Genomic DNA, 12491 nt, shown 5'->3' on the forward strand with positions numbered 1-12491 from the left:
ATTCATTAATGACCCTCATAAATGTCATTTAAGAGGGGTTTGATCCTAGGACCATGTTCCCTAGGTACAACTATAAATAGTGGCTTCAACAACTATTGTAAGGGGACGAATTTTCTGATAAACTTATGATATATACTATTTAAAAGCTCAACAATACTTTGTTTCTTGTCTATTGATATTTATATTACTGCCTTCGAAAGCTCTCGGAACCAAGTTATTTGCCGTCTTATCTCTATTCCAACGCTAAGTCTTGCATTTTATTTAATTTATTTAGCATTTTGGGATCGAATCGATTCGCTTGTCTATAAAACACATTACAAATTCAACTATACCGTTTTACGGGTAAACAATATTTATTTGATATACAATTTTATTTCTTAAAAGAATAAGCTTTTTGTTAATTTAATGACTAGTTGGTGAATAGATCAATTTGATTTGTGATGATTATAACATTCCATGAAGTCGACGATGTATTAGTTATGCTTTGTCTGATTACTTTTTTCTGTATATCCTTATAATTAATACATATACTCTGTGCACGGATATATATATAGTATTTTATGCAGGATGAAATATGAGATAATAATAGAAGTATTATTATTAATATATGAATTAGTGATAACTGAGTATTACATGGTCATCTCATTTCACTTAAATAATATTGTAATAATCAAAATTTTAGAGTATTAAGCATAAAACCGGCAATTTTCTCAATTGTTTTGTGAATAACATCTATTTTGATATACGTATTTATTAGTACCTTAAAGGAAAAAATACACATTAAATTGGAGGTTAGTTGGTGATAGATCAATTTGATTTGTGATGAATATAAATTTCCATGAAATTGATGTTGTATTGTGTCATTTCGCCTAAAGACACTTCCAAAGTTGCCCACAATTATAAATGTTTATAAGATAGACATAACAAGTAATATTTTGTAATTTCGTAAAAAATTTTATGGTGTGTCTCACACAACTGACATTATTTATTTCACAAATTTGTGGATCTACATCTTATACTGTTGGATCCACAAAATTATGAGACAAAAAAGAAACATCACACAACTAGTATCAGTTGTGTGAGACACAAAATAAAAATTTTCGTATACTTTGATTTACATATGTATCTTATAAAATATTACTAATATAATTGATATTCGTGTATTATGAAGCATATTGTTACCCTCTTAAGGGGTCGTTTGGTATGGGGTATAAGAAGGTATAATGCTGGTATAAAAATTTAATATCACCTTAATATTTTATTTAGTTAGCAAACCTGGTATAAGTTATTCCGAGATTATAATTAGTACTGGGATAACTTATACCTTGTAGAAGGTGGATAATTAGTATCGTGATAACTTATACCTTTTTTTTAGAAATTATGCAATTGTCATTTTTAATATAACATACCAAATAATGGATAAAAAATAATTCCAACATAACTAATCCCAGCATAACTTATCCCGGCATAAGCCTAATCAAAACAAACGACCCCTAACAGTTTTTCTTCGACATACCGTATTCTGTATAGCATCTAGATATAGGTATATACAGATTCTACACAAAACAAAAGAATACAAGGAAATCGAAACAGCGCTCATTGAAAGGGACGCCCGAATTCAGTCCATCGTTCACTCTCACTAGCAGAAGCATTGCTCCCTACTCGCCGGTATGCATTCTCTCGCCCGAATTTCTAACTTCATCACTACTAATATATACGGAATGCATGTTTAGATTTGAGTGAGCTATCAACTACCATTCGTCCGTTAGTCGCCCAGTAATTAGCTAATTTTTGGGATTCGTAACTAGTTTTTTGATGCATGAACTTTTGATTCTGTTGAGTTGCTCGGATTTTTCGCTCTGGACTTTAACTTTCTTATTCGGTGTTCTTTCCTTCTCGGCGGTAGTCTTTAAGTATAACTGAGTTCGGAATTTGAAGTGGTTTTTTGTGTTTTTAGGTATCCTGATGCATGAACATTTGCTTTTTTCTTTTCTTCTTTTTAGGGAAAGAATTATTCCGATTTTACCTTGACATTGGTTGTTCCAATTTCTTTATGAGGGTTATGATGGGACTGATTTTATAGCAAAATGGTAATGCAAATCTATGTATATATCGGCTTTATGCACACTAATAAAAATCAAAACTTTTTCTCATTAACTATGGTGTTCGGGTCAACTTGTATGCATGTTGACTATTTCTAACTGTATCCTCAAATATCGGCTGAATCAGCCCACAAAGCTTATATAAATGAGAATAAATCACCTACATTTAAAATAAAATAAAAAACTCTACCGGGGATTTGTACTCTGGTTCTCATGGTCTTTATTACAGCTCGACTACGAGGTCACTCCCTTGGGTGCACTAATAAAATTTTAAACTGTTTCCTGATAAAAAATATAAAATTTTAAGCTTCTTATTGCTCATTTCCTTCGTTTTGCCTCTTTTGAGTTCGCTAATGTTCATAATAGCGAAGATAGCGGCAATGAATTTTGGATCAATTTGTATATCTTATTGGCGTATATAGGTTGTCCCCTTTCTTGACGACGTGTTACCAGTGCAAATTCTTGTGTTTGCAGTTTCTTTTTAAGAAAACTTTGGGAAAGTGGGAATAGAATGGATCAACTATCTATAAATACGATTATTTAATCTCCTTTCTATTCTTGCTAGTAGGGTAGCTTGACTAATATTATTGGTAAAATATTTTTACAAGCTTCATAATTAAGTTACACCAAATGCCTCACTCTCCTTAATTTTAGTGTTGGTACTTGGGTTCTTCAAATGTTGGCGATTGGAAGAAGACAAAGGGAAAAAGAAAAAAAACACTATTCCCTACCTTTTGCTGGAAAAGGGATTACTAAAATGTACTTTACTAAAATGTACTTTTCAAATTATAAGTGAGCCTATGAGCTGCTTGCTTAAACATAGACTGATGACATTTTCCAATTTCAGAGAACAAATGCACACAAGATAATCTTGGTCTATTATAACTTTCCAAGGACCTTAGGTGATTTGTATTTGGTCAATAAGAACTGTCTTTCCTACATCAACTCTTAGAAATAAGATCTTCAAGTCATAGAAATGGTCGTTTTTGCTTACTGATCCAAAAGAAAGAAAAAGTCAGAGAATTTGCTCCTATAGCAGATAACAGAAAAGTGTTGCTATGCATCTTCTTGATGCCATTTAATGAAATTATCTTACTTCATCAAAAAAAAAAAAAAAAAGTGATCTAGGATGTACTTACTTTCTTAAGAAGCAGTCCCGACACATGCTCCATATGTCTTTTCAAGATTGCAGGTTTTATTTTTGTCAGTTTCTTCGGTACCAGTATATGATTCCCCATTACTGTTGTTTGCAAACTCATTGGTTCTCCGTATAGGCGTATACATTCCTGCTTCTTCAATATGACCCTCTGTTTTCCTCATTGTGGTACACATGCATTTTAGGAGTGCTTTTTCCTTTGCAAAGCAACAACTTCACTCATAGTTGGGATGGAAGGCAAGAAGTGGAAAAAGAAAGGGAAAAATTTCAGTCAATCAAATACAAAGAAACTTATGATGAAGAAAAAGAAGAAGGTCGCTGCAAAGGTGAAGCCAAGTATTGTGATAAATCAAGCTTTTCTTCCTATTAATAACTCAGCAGGAGTCTCTGCTCCTGCTGTTTATCCAGCCCCTGCTTCTAGTCTTGGTAGAGTTGCCTCACAAGATAAAGAGAAAGACGGGGAAACTTTCGAGGACCTTTCTGGTTTTATATTTTTGTGCAGTGGAGATACAAAACTCGATTGTTTCAGATTTCGAGTTTTTGGGCTTCGTTCAAATAAAAAGGAAATTGTAGAAAAGATTAAACACGGAACAAAGCTCTTCCTGTTTGATGTTGAGTTGAAGCTCTTATATGGTGTGTATGAGGCAACATCTACTGGAAGAACAGACTTGGAACCACGTGCTTTTGGAGGCAAATTTCCAGCACAGGTAAATCGTGTTTGCTGTCAGTTGTTTAATTTTCTGGCCCAATTGTTTGTCAGTCTTGATATAAAAAGTGTATGATGTCTTAGGAAATGGGATTGGGATCCTCTGGTTGACGTGATTCGAACTGATCCTGCTTGCAATTATGATTTGCTTGTGTTCGCCCTCAAGCTTGGCATGTATGTGTATTTTTCAAAAATTCTCTTCACCAATCTTTCCAAGTCATTGGAACAAGTGCTTAGGCCTCGATGAGAACATTATCTTGTCCTGGTAGGAGGAAGTTCTGGGGGATAAATATCTTCCTTTACTTGGCTTTAGGCCGGTGATGCATTTATTTCAGTTAGTTGTCACTATCTCATGGAACTATCCACTGTAGAAAGCCATTGCTAATTTATAGTACATTCTTCTGTCTACTTTTATGTTTTGTCAGTGTGTGTTTGTAACATATTGTGGTTGTAGTCACAAGGACAGGTAGTTGTTTCAGATACTTACGGGCTTTTATTAGATTGTTACGTCTCAAACCAATTAGTTATTTCAGATATTTTCAGGCTTTATTTTTTAATTAACGGTAGTATATGGGCCAGCTTGCGTGCACCTCGATGCTCCACCAATTGGTGTGGTGTAAAGGTTCTTCAAATTGACGAAATTCACTTTCTCCACCTTCTTGGTTTGCGTGAGTAGATACTAGCTTCATACTTCTGTTGCTCTCTCCATTCAGGTGAAATTCCAACTCTTTAAGGAATGTCTTCCGCTGCAAGAATCTTTTTTCAGACATGCTATAAAGGACAATTATCATGGCAGAAAGTTTGAACCCGAACTAAATGGTCGTCAAGTAAGGGGTTTTCTTTCTTAGATATGGGGTGCCAACTTATTTCACACAAGTAGTTGTCTTTCAAATGCTTTACCACTTTCTGTTCTTTAAAGAGAATTTGAAATATACAGGTGAGGAATCTATTATCCTTATTTCGTCCCTTGCCTGCATCTGCAACCGCAGCAGCTGTGCCCCATCCACGGGCTGGCGTGCCAAAGATTATACCCGTCTTGGCTATGGAAGATCAGGCTAAGTTGTTGCCGTATCCTCATGAAGTGGGTCCATCAATGGGCAATGTTTGCCCACCAAATACTAATACTGCTTTTGCTAAGGAACATCAGGTTAAGTATATGTCAGTACCTATTTCTTCGTAAGATCCATATATTACCAGAATGCAGCACTTTCATGCTCCACCCGTTGTAGAGCCTCATGTACTGGTCCCTCACTGCAGGATGAATCTGAGCAACCGCCTTTGTCTACTGCTTATATAGATGAGCAAAATACTGGTGATGATGTAGAAACCGATTCATCTGAGGACACCCAGGTACTCTTTTTTGTTCTTCCTTCTATCATCATTTAAAGCATTATCCATCTGTCACAAAATAAGCATGCTATTTATTTATTGGCATCATTGCGGCAATCAAAAGCATACACTAAATCACTCTGTTATATTTCTTAGTTTTTGAAATGTGTACTTTTTGATCTTGCAGGATGAGTCTGACCAACTGGATCTCCTTTCTGGTTTCATATTTTTGTGCGGTGGAAATACAAAACTTGATTGTTATAGATTCCGTGTTTTTGGGCTTCGATCAAACAAAAAGGAAACGGTAGAAAAGATTAAGCCAGGAACAAAGCTCTTCCTCTTTGATTTCGAGTTGAAGCTTCTATATGGCGTGTATGAGGCAACATCCACTGGAAAAATAGACTTGGAACCACTTGCTTTTGGAGGCAAATTTCCAGCACAGGTAAATCATTTTGCTGTCAGTTATTTAAAATTGTGGCCACTTCTTTGTTGGTCTTGATTTGAAATATACATGATGATAGTAAGAAATGGGTTTGGAACTCTCTGGTTCAATGTGATTTAAACTTGTCCTGCTTGCGTTTATGATTTGCTTGTCTTTTAAGCCCTCAAGCTTGGCATGTATGTGTATTATTCAAGAATTTTCTTTCACCAATGTTCTGTTTTTTTCTCTCTAAAAAAAAGGAAAAGTTCCGAGCCATACTTTATGTTCCTTTATTTGGCTCTATTCCACGTGATCCTTTTTTTTTTTTTTTTTTGTAATGTTGTAACTATCAGTAGAAAGTCATTGCTAATTAATTCTACATCCTTCTGTCTACTCTTATGTGTCTTTAGTGTAAGTTTGTAGCATAATATTGTTAGTCACATGGAAGAATAGTTCCTGCAATGTTGGGTGCTGTTGGCCTAAGACGCCAAATTATCTAATTCTTTTCAGAGTAAAATTCAGAAGTAGACCAGAACATAGAACGTATAATCATGTACAAGCAGAATTTAGCCCAAGTCCCAACAAACACCTGACATTGTAATTGACTACTGAACTTAGGGGTCGTTTGGTGTACTAGTTATATTGGGAATTTGGGATTATAGCTGTAGGGATTGTTTATGCGATGAATAATAATGAAGAGACTTATTATGCGGTGATTAGTAATGAAGGAACTGTTATGCAGTGATTAATAATGAAGGAATTGCTATGCAAGGATTACTTACCTAAAGGGCATTTTTGTCTACCCCAAAACCCCTAACCGAAGTCCAGCAATGGTCCTTTCCCACTTTGCTCCCTTGGTGACTCAAACCACTAATCTTATACCACTTGGCTATTCTTCCCTTGTTTTCGATTCCTTTATTGCTCCAGTAGGTTGTAGGCTGTCAAGGTATTAATTTAGCTACTGGGTATTCATAATGGTATTCTTGACGTATTTGATGTCTAGGTTATTTGAATTTACAAGAATCACTTCCTCCACCTAATTGGTTTGTGCAACTAGTTACTAAGATTCATGTTACTATTGCTCTCATTCAGGTGAAATTTCAAATTTTTAAGGAATGTCTTCCCCTGCCAGAAGCTTCTTTCAGATATGCTATCAAGGACAATTATCTTGGCAGAAAGTTTGAACCTGAACTAAATGGTCGTCAAGTAAGGGGGTTTCTTTCTTAGATATGGGGTACCAACCTATTTCACACAAGTAGTTGTCTTACAAATGCTTTACCACTTTCTGTTCTTTAAAGAGAATTTTAAACATACAGGTGAGGACTCTATTATCCTTATTTCGTCCACTGACTGGATCAGCAACAGCAGCAACTGTGCCCCATCCATTGGCAAAAGTGGACCAGTCTTTGGCTAATGTTGGCATGCCCAAGATTATGCCCACATTGGCTGTGGAAGATCAGGTTAAGGTGCTATCCTATCCCCAGGCAAAAGTGGGTTCATCAATGGCCAATGTCCCACCTCCAAATAGAATTTCTACTTGGAATATGGAACATCAGGTTAGGTACCCCCCGATGTCCGTTTCTGCAGATGATCCATATATGACCAGATTGCAGCACAGTCATCCTCCACCTGTTATGGAGTCTCAACCAGTCTATGAACTCCAAAGTGCTCAGCATGGATGGCTTAGAACCACGGATTTCGTGGATAATATGCAGCATCAGAAATTGACTGCTCACAGTCATGCATATTCTCATCAACCATATGTCACCGATATATGGGACCCACATATCAGGTTCTGTGCCCTTTGTTTTCTTTTCTTTTTTCTAAATTCTGTGAGGATTTATTGTTGTCTTCAGTTTTGGAAGTTGTGGGGCGGAAGAGGTGAGGTTTTCAATTGCTTTCTTAATATTAAGACTCTAGTACTTTGTGCTGTTTGCAATTGGTGCCATTCAGCACAATGACCTTTTTCTCTTCAATTATCTTTTTGTGTTTGAATTTTTTGGTATTGTTAAAGCAACTATTTTAGCATGTATTAAGTTGAACTCTGGACTATTAGCCCCATGTTTAAGAGTTTGCCTCAAGTATTCTATGTGAATAAAAATTGCTTCTCTGTTTACCGGTTTTTCATTTTCCAGTCCATTTTCAAACTTAATAAATATAGAAGGGCTATCTTAAATAATCACTTTGGCAGGTATAGATCAATGCAAGACGTGGTCCCTTCGCAGCAGCATCTCATGGGGCTAAATGACAGGAATTACCAATGGTACTTGCGGGTAGAGCGAGAAATGCTGCCACCTCAAGAGAGTACTGTTATACACAACTACTACTCTGGCCCTTCAGCTCCTTATGTTCCTCAAGTTTTTCAACAAAATGTTTCAGAAGCTGTAATACAACAGACTTCTTGCATCGCATTCCAATATTCATTTGCAAGGCAATTCGGGTAAACTTTTGATGATTGGGTTGTTAACATAATTTAACATAATGGTAGGAATGTAAAAGACTTCTTCAATAGGAAAGGAAGGGGAATTTGACCTGTAACATTTTAATTTGTCCGTCTTATTTTGCTTGGTTTATTCCTTTTGACTGAAATATTAGAACTACACTTGCAAAGAAAGACTATTGGTTATGCGATACAGATATTCGTTTGAATTATTGGGAAAGAGAAAAACTAGAAGAGGCACACTTTTTGCAAGTATTGTAATTACGTGCGACAACGTGGAGCTGATATTTAAACTGGTGCTTCCTAAAAGCACTGCAGTGCTTACGAGTAAATCCACATGGTTTAATTTGGAGTGATAGAATTATCATCGCATGGGGCCAGCGGACGCTAGTTAAGGTTTTCTTTCTTTCAATTATTATAAATGATAGGTTATATGTATCTCTGTTATGTTTTGATGATCTAACAAACTTAATGATAAGAACCAGATAAGGAACCTGTTACACATCCTCAAGCACTTAAAGAACAACAAGTCTCAGTTCGGTGACGTGGTTCAACTCTTCAGAATCAAAGGAACAAGAGAGGGAACAGATGGCCACCAGTTCCAGTGGTGACTGTACAAGTCAACTCCCCACAGCTGTAAAGTTCTTGCCTGCACACGTAACAATGCAACAGTCAACTTTATGAGGAATGCCATTTACCTAACTTGCTTACATCATTCAAGTGATGTCACAAATGAGTTATTTACATCAAGCAAAGGTAAAACAAAACACTTGCACATTCAAGAATCGATCAAGCATTTTCTCTCAAGTCTGTGCCAATCTTGCAAGTAATTCTCAAGGGCATCAAGAACAAAGAACAACATAACGAAGGAACAATTTCATGTATTGAGTCATTACATGTCCCTAGTTGTGTTGCACCTTTGTTAAAACACTTTACTTGTAATTCCTACTTAGCTTAGTTAGAAGCATTGTGTAGGAAATCTTTGTAAAATCATAAGCCTTGTGTTTGTGTCTTGGCTAGAGTTAATCGAGTTGTAAGTCTTTATAATAGAGTTATTACAAAGTGGCTTGTAATAGAGTTGTTACAAGTTAGGGAGGGATTAAGAGGTTAATTCCCAGGTTACAATAGGTTGTAATCTAAAGTTTGCTCAGTAGTGAAGTTTAAATCCTACAAGGGTAGGTCGTGGTTTTTAATCCCGTGAGTTGAGAGTTTTCCACGTAAAATTTCTTTGTGTCATTTACCTACTACAGTGTGCGTGTGTTCTGTGGGAACTAATAGAGAACCTGGTTCTCGATATAGTTTGGTGGACCCTTAAATTCTATCAATTGGTATCAGGGCAGGTTCTTTCTATCAGGCTAACACCTAGAAAGGATCCTCATAGCTGCTCCACCAAACTTCGAAGAAGGAAATCAACGTACAAACCACCTAGATTCAACGGCCAATACTATGGTTGGTGGAAAACAAGAATGCATGATTTTATCATGGCTGAGGACTCAGAGTTGTGGGATATAATCTGTGACGGACCTTTTGTTCCCATGAAAACTATTGATGAGGGAACAACTACAGTACCAAAAACGAGAAAAGAGTATAACGATGCTGACAGAAAGGCTATTGAGAAAAATTTCAGGGCAAAAAAGATTCTTGTCTGTGGCATCAGACCAGATGAATACAACCGCATCTCAGCTTGTCAGAGTGCTAAGGAGATCTGGGAAGCTCTTCAAACAGCGCACGAAGGGACAACTCAAGTCAAGCAGTCGAAAATCGACATGTTGACAACTGAGTATGAGCTCTTCAGAATGAAGGACGACGAGTCCATTCAGGACATGCACACTCGCTTCACCTCTATCATCAATGAGCTTCACTCACTAGGAGAAATCATTCCTAAGAACAAACTTGTCAGGAAAATACTTAGTGTATTACATGGTTCCTAGGTAAGCAAGGTAAATGCCATTACAGAGGCAAAGGATTTGCAGAAGCTGACCATTGATAAACTCATTGGTAATCTGAAAACTTATGAAATGAAGAAGAAGAAGAAGGACAATGAGATAAAAGAGCCCAAAAGGGAGAAGAACCTGGTCCTCAAGACAAACAAAAATGACTCAAGTGGTGAGGATGCCGGCATGGCTTACCTGACAAAGAGATTTCAGAAAATGGTTCGCAAAAATGGAGGTATTCCAAAAAGGGGCAGCTCTAGCAAGCCAAGAGGCTATGACCTATGTCATAAGTGTGGGAAACCAGGACATTTCATCAAGGATTGCCCCATCCTTAAGCAAGATCAGTACAAACACAACACAGACAAAGCAGTCAAAAGGAACCAGGTTCCTGACAAAAAGTTCAAGAGAAAAGATACCGATGACAGTGTTGTGAAACAAGCTCTTGCTGCATGGGGAGACTCCTCCAGCGAGTCTGGAGATGATGATGATCAAGGTGACAGTTCTATGATGGCAGTAGAAAGTGAAGCAGCTGAATATGATTTCATATTTGCTCTAATGGCTAAATCAGATGAGGATGAGGAAGATGACGATGAAGATGAGGTAAACTTTTTGGATGTTCAAAGAAATCTGAAATCCTATTCTCAAAAGAAGTTTATATCTTTGGCTAATATTTTAATTGATACTTATCACAGTCTCATTAATGATAAAAATGCGCTAACCACTGAACTGGGAGAAATAGAATACGAGAGATGATCTAGTAGTGGTTGCGGTTGATCTAAGAGAGACCATTGAGAGTTTAAAAAGGGAAAAGGATATTTTGACTAAGAGAATTGCAAATATAGAGCATGAGAGAGATGACCTATTGGTAGTAGTTATAGACCTAAAGAAAATAATTGAGGAACTAAGAAGGGAAAGTAGGCCTATGAACACTCAAAAGGGAAAGGAAGTTGCGAGTGAGGCACACCTTAGGCTTGAAAATGAGCTAAAATCAGTGAAATCTAGTCTGTGTGCTGAGCTTGAGAAAAACAGATAACTTCAGGAAGATCTAGGCAGAGTGAAGAGTGACCTAGAAAAATCTCTTAAGTGGACTTGGTCCTCTGATGCAATCACTGCTATGTATACGAACAAGGGGGGGGAGGGGGAGGGGGGACAGGCAGGGAATTGGGTTCCAAAAAGAAACAACCCTTTACAACCCACACGGCAAGTACGTTACTGTTCCCGATAACTGGATCTGCACTCACTGTGGTAACACTGGACATTTCAAGGAAACATATAAAGTCAGATTCCAATCCCAGCAGAAAAACAAAGTTTTTGCTGAAAAAGTAACTATTGCAAAAAAACCTTCTCCCTCATCTAACAAACGTGTATTGCCTGCTTGGACAAAAAGAACCCTGATTCACCCGTTTCCACATTACAAGGGACCCAAACTTGTTTGGGTTCCTAAGTCTAATCTTTGATTCTCTTTTGCAGGTAGCAATGAAAGGAAGCAACCAAAGATGGTACATAGATAGTGGCTGCTCGAAGCATATGACTGGAAGCACTAATGATTTTCTTTCAGTCAAAGCCCTGCAAGGAGGGAGTGTATCCTTTGGAAATGGCAAAAAGGGATACATTCTTGGAGTAGGAAGAATTGGAAAGTCTCCCACTCACTCAATCGAAAATGTGTATTACGTGAATGCTAGGAAGTACAGCTTGTTGAGTGTCTCGCAGATCTGCGACAAAGGCAACAAGGTGGAATTTGTGTCAAAAATTTGCACAGTCACAAATCTTGTAACTGGTGATGTGATCCTGATGGCAAAAATATACAAGAACATCTATGTCGCTGATTTTGAGTCACTACATAATGGGGATCTCACGTGTCTGAGTGCTGTGGATGATGACACTAAACTATGGCACAGAAGGTTGGGCCATGCAAGTTTTACATGGCTGAACAAGTTGGTCAGGAAGGACCTAGTTCGTGGATTGCCTAAGTCAAGCTTCAAAGATCACAAGGTGTGTGATGCATGTGCAAAAGGAATTGACTATGATGAAACTTTTACTCCAGTTACTTGAATGGAGGCCATCAGAATCCTTATTGCATTTGCATCTCATATAGAATTCAAATTGTTTCAAATGGATGTCAAAAGTGCATTTCTGAATGGCTTTCTGAAAGAAGAAGTTTTCGTCAAGTAACCGCATGGTTTCGAGTGCCATGAGCATCCTGAGCACGGGTTTAAACTTGACAAGGCATTATTTGGACTAAAGCAAGCTCCTCGTGCATGAAACGGGGGAGGAACCTGCTCATAGTGCAAGTCTATGTTGATGACATTATCTTCGGAGCAACAAATGACTCTTTGTGTGAGGAATTTGCAAGACTCACGGGAAATGAGTTTGAAATGAGCATGATGGGGGAATTGAATTTCT

At 37.3% G+C, this 12491-nt stretch overlaps 2 protein-coding genes across 2 annotated transcripts; both read left to right on the forward strand.

The window, feature by feature from the left end:
- The first annotated feature begins 1532 nt into the window (after positions 1–1532).
- On the forward strand, positions 1533–8345 carry LOC107799715 (uncharacterized). The gene is made up of 9 exons (XM_016622855.2): positions 1533–1668; positions 3444–3965; positions 4678–4791; positions 4902–5111; positions 5222–5314; positions 5481–5735; positions 6807–6920; positions 7031–7506; positions 7906–8345. The coding sequence occupies exons 2-9, from the start codon at positions 3489–3491 to the stop codon at positions 8156–8158; spliced, it is 1992 nt and encodes a 663-aa protein (XP_016478341.2). The 5' UTR covers positions 1533–1668; positions 3444–3488; the 3' UTR covers positions 8159–8345.
- A 1290-nt stretch (positions 8346–9635) lies between these two features.
- On the forward strand, positions 9636–12140 carry LOC142175721 (uncharacterized). The gene is made up of 5 exons (XM_075242701.1): positions 9636–10049; positions 10086–10688; positions 10828–11041; positions 11559–11587; positions 11694–12140. Exons 1-5 carry the CDS (start codon positions 9636–9638, stop codon positions 12138–12140), a joined length of 1707 nt encoding a protein of 568 aa, XP_075098802.1.
- The last annotated feature ends 351 nt before the right edge of the window (positions 12141–12491 follow it).

Source organism: Nicotiana tabacum, chromosome 22, assembly GCF_000715075.1.
Source record: "Nicotiana tabacum cultivar K326 chromosome 22, ASM71507v2, whole genome shotgun sequence".
Lineage (NCBI taxonomy): Eukaryota > Viridiplantae > Streptophyta > Magnoliopsida > Solanales > Solanaceae > Nicotiana > Nicotiana tabacum.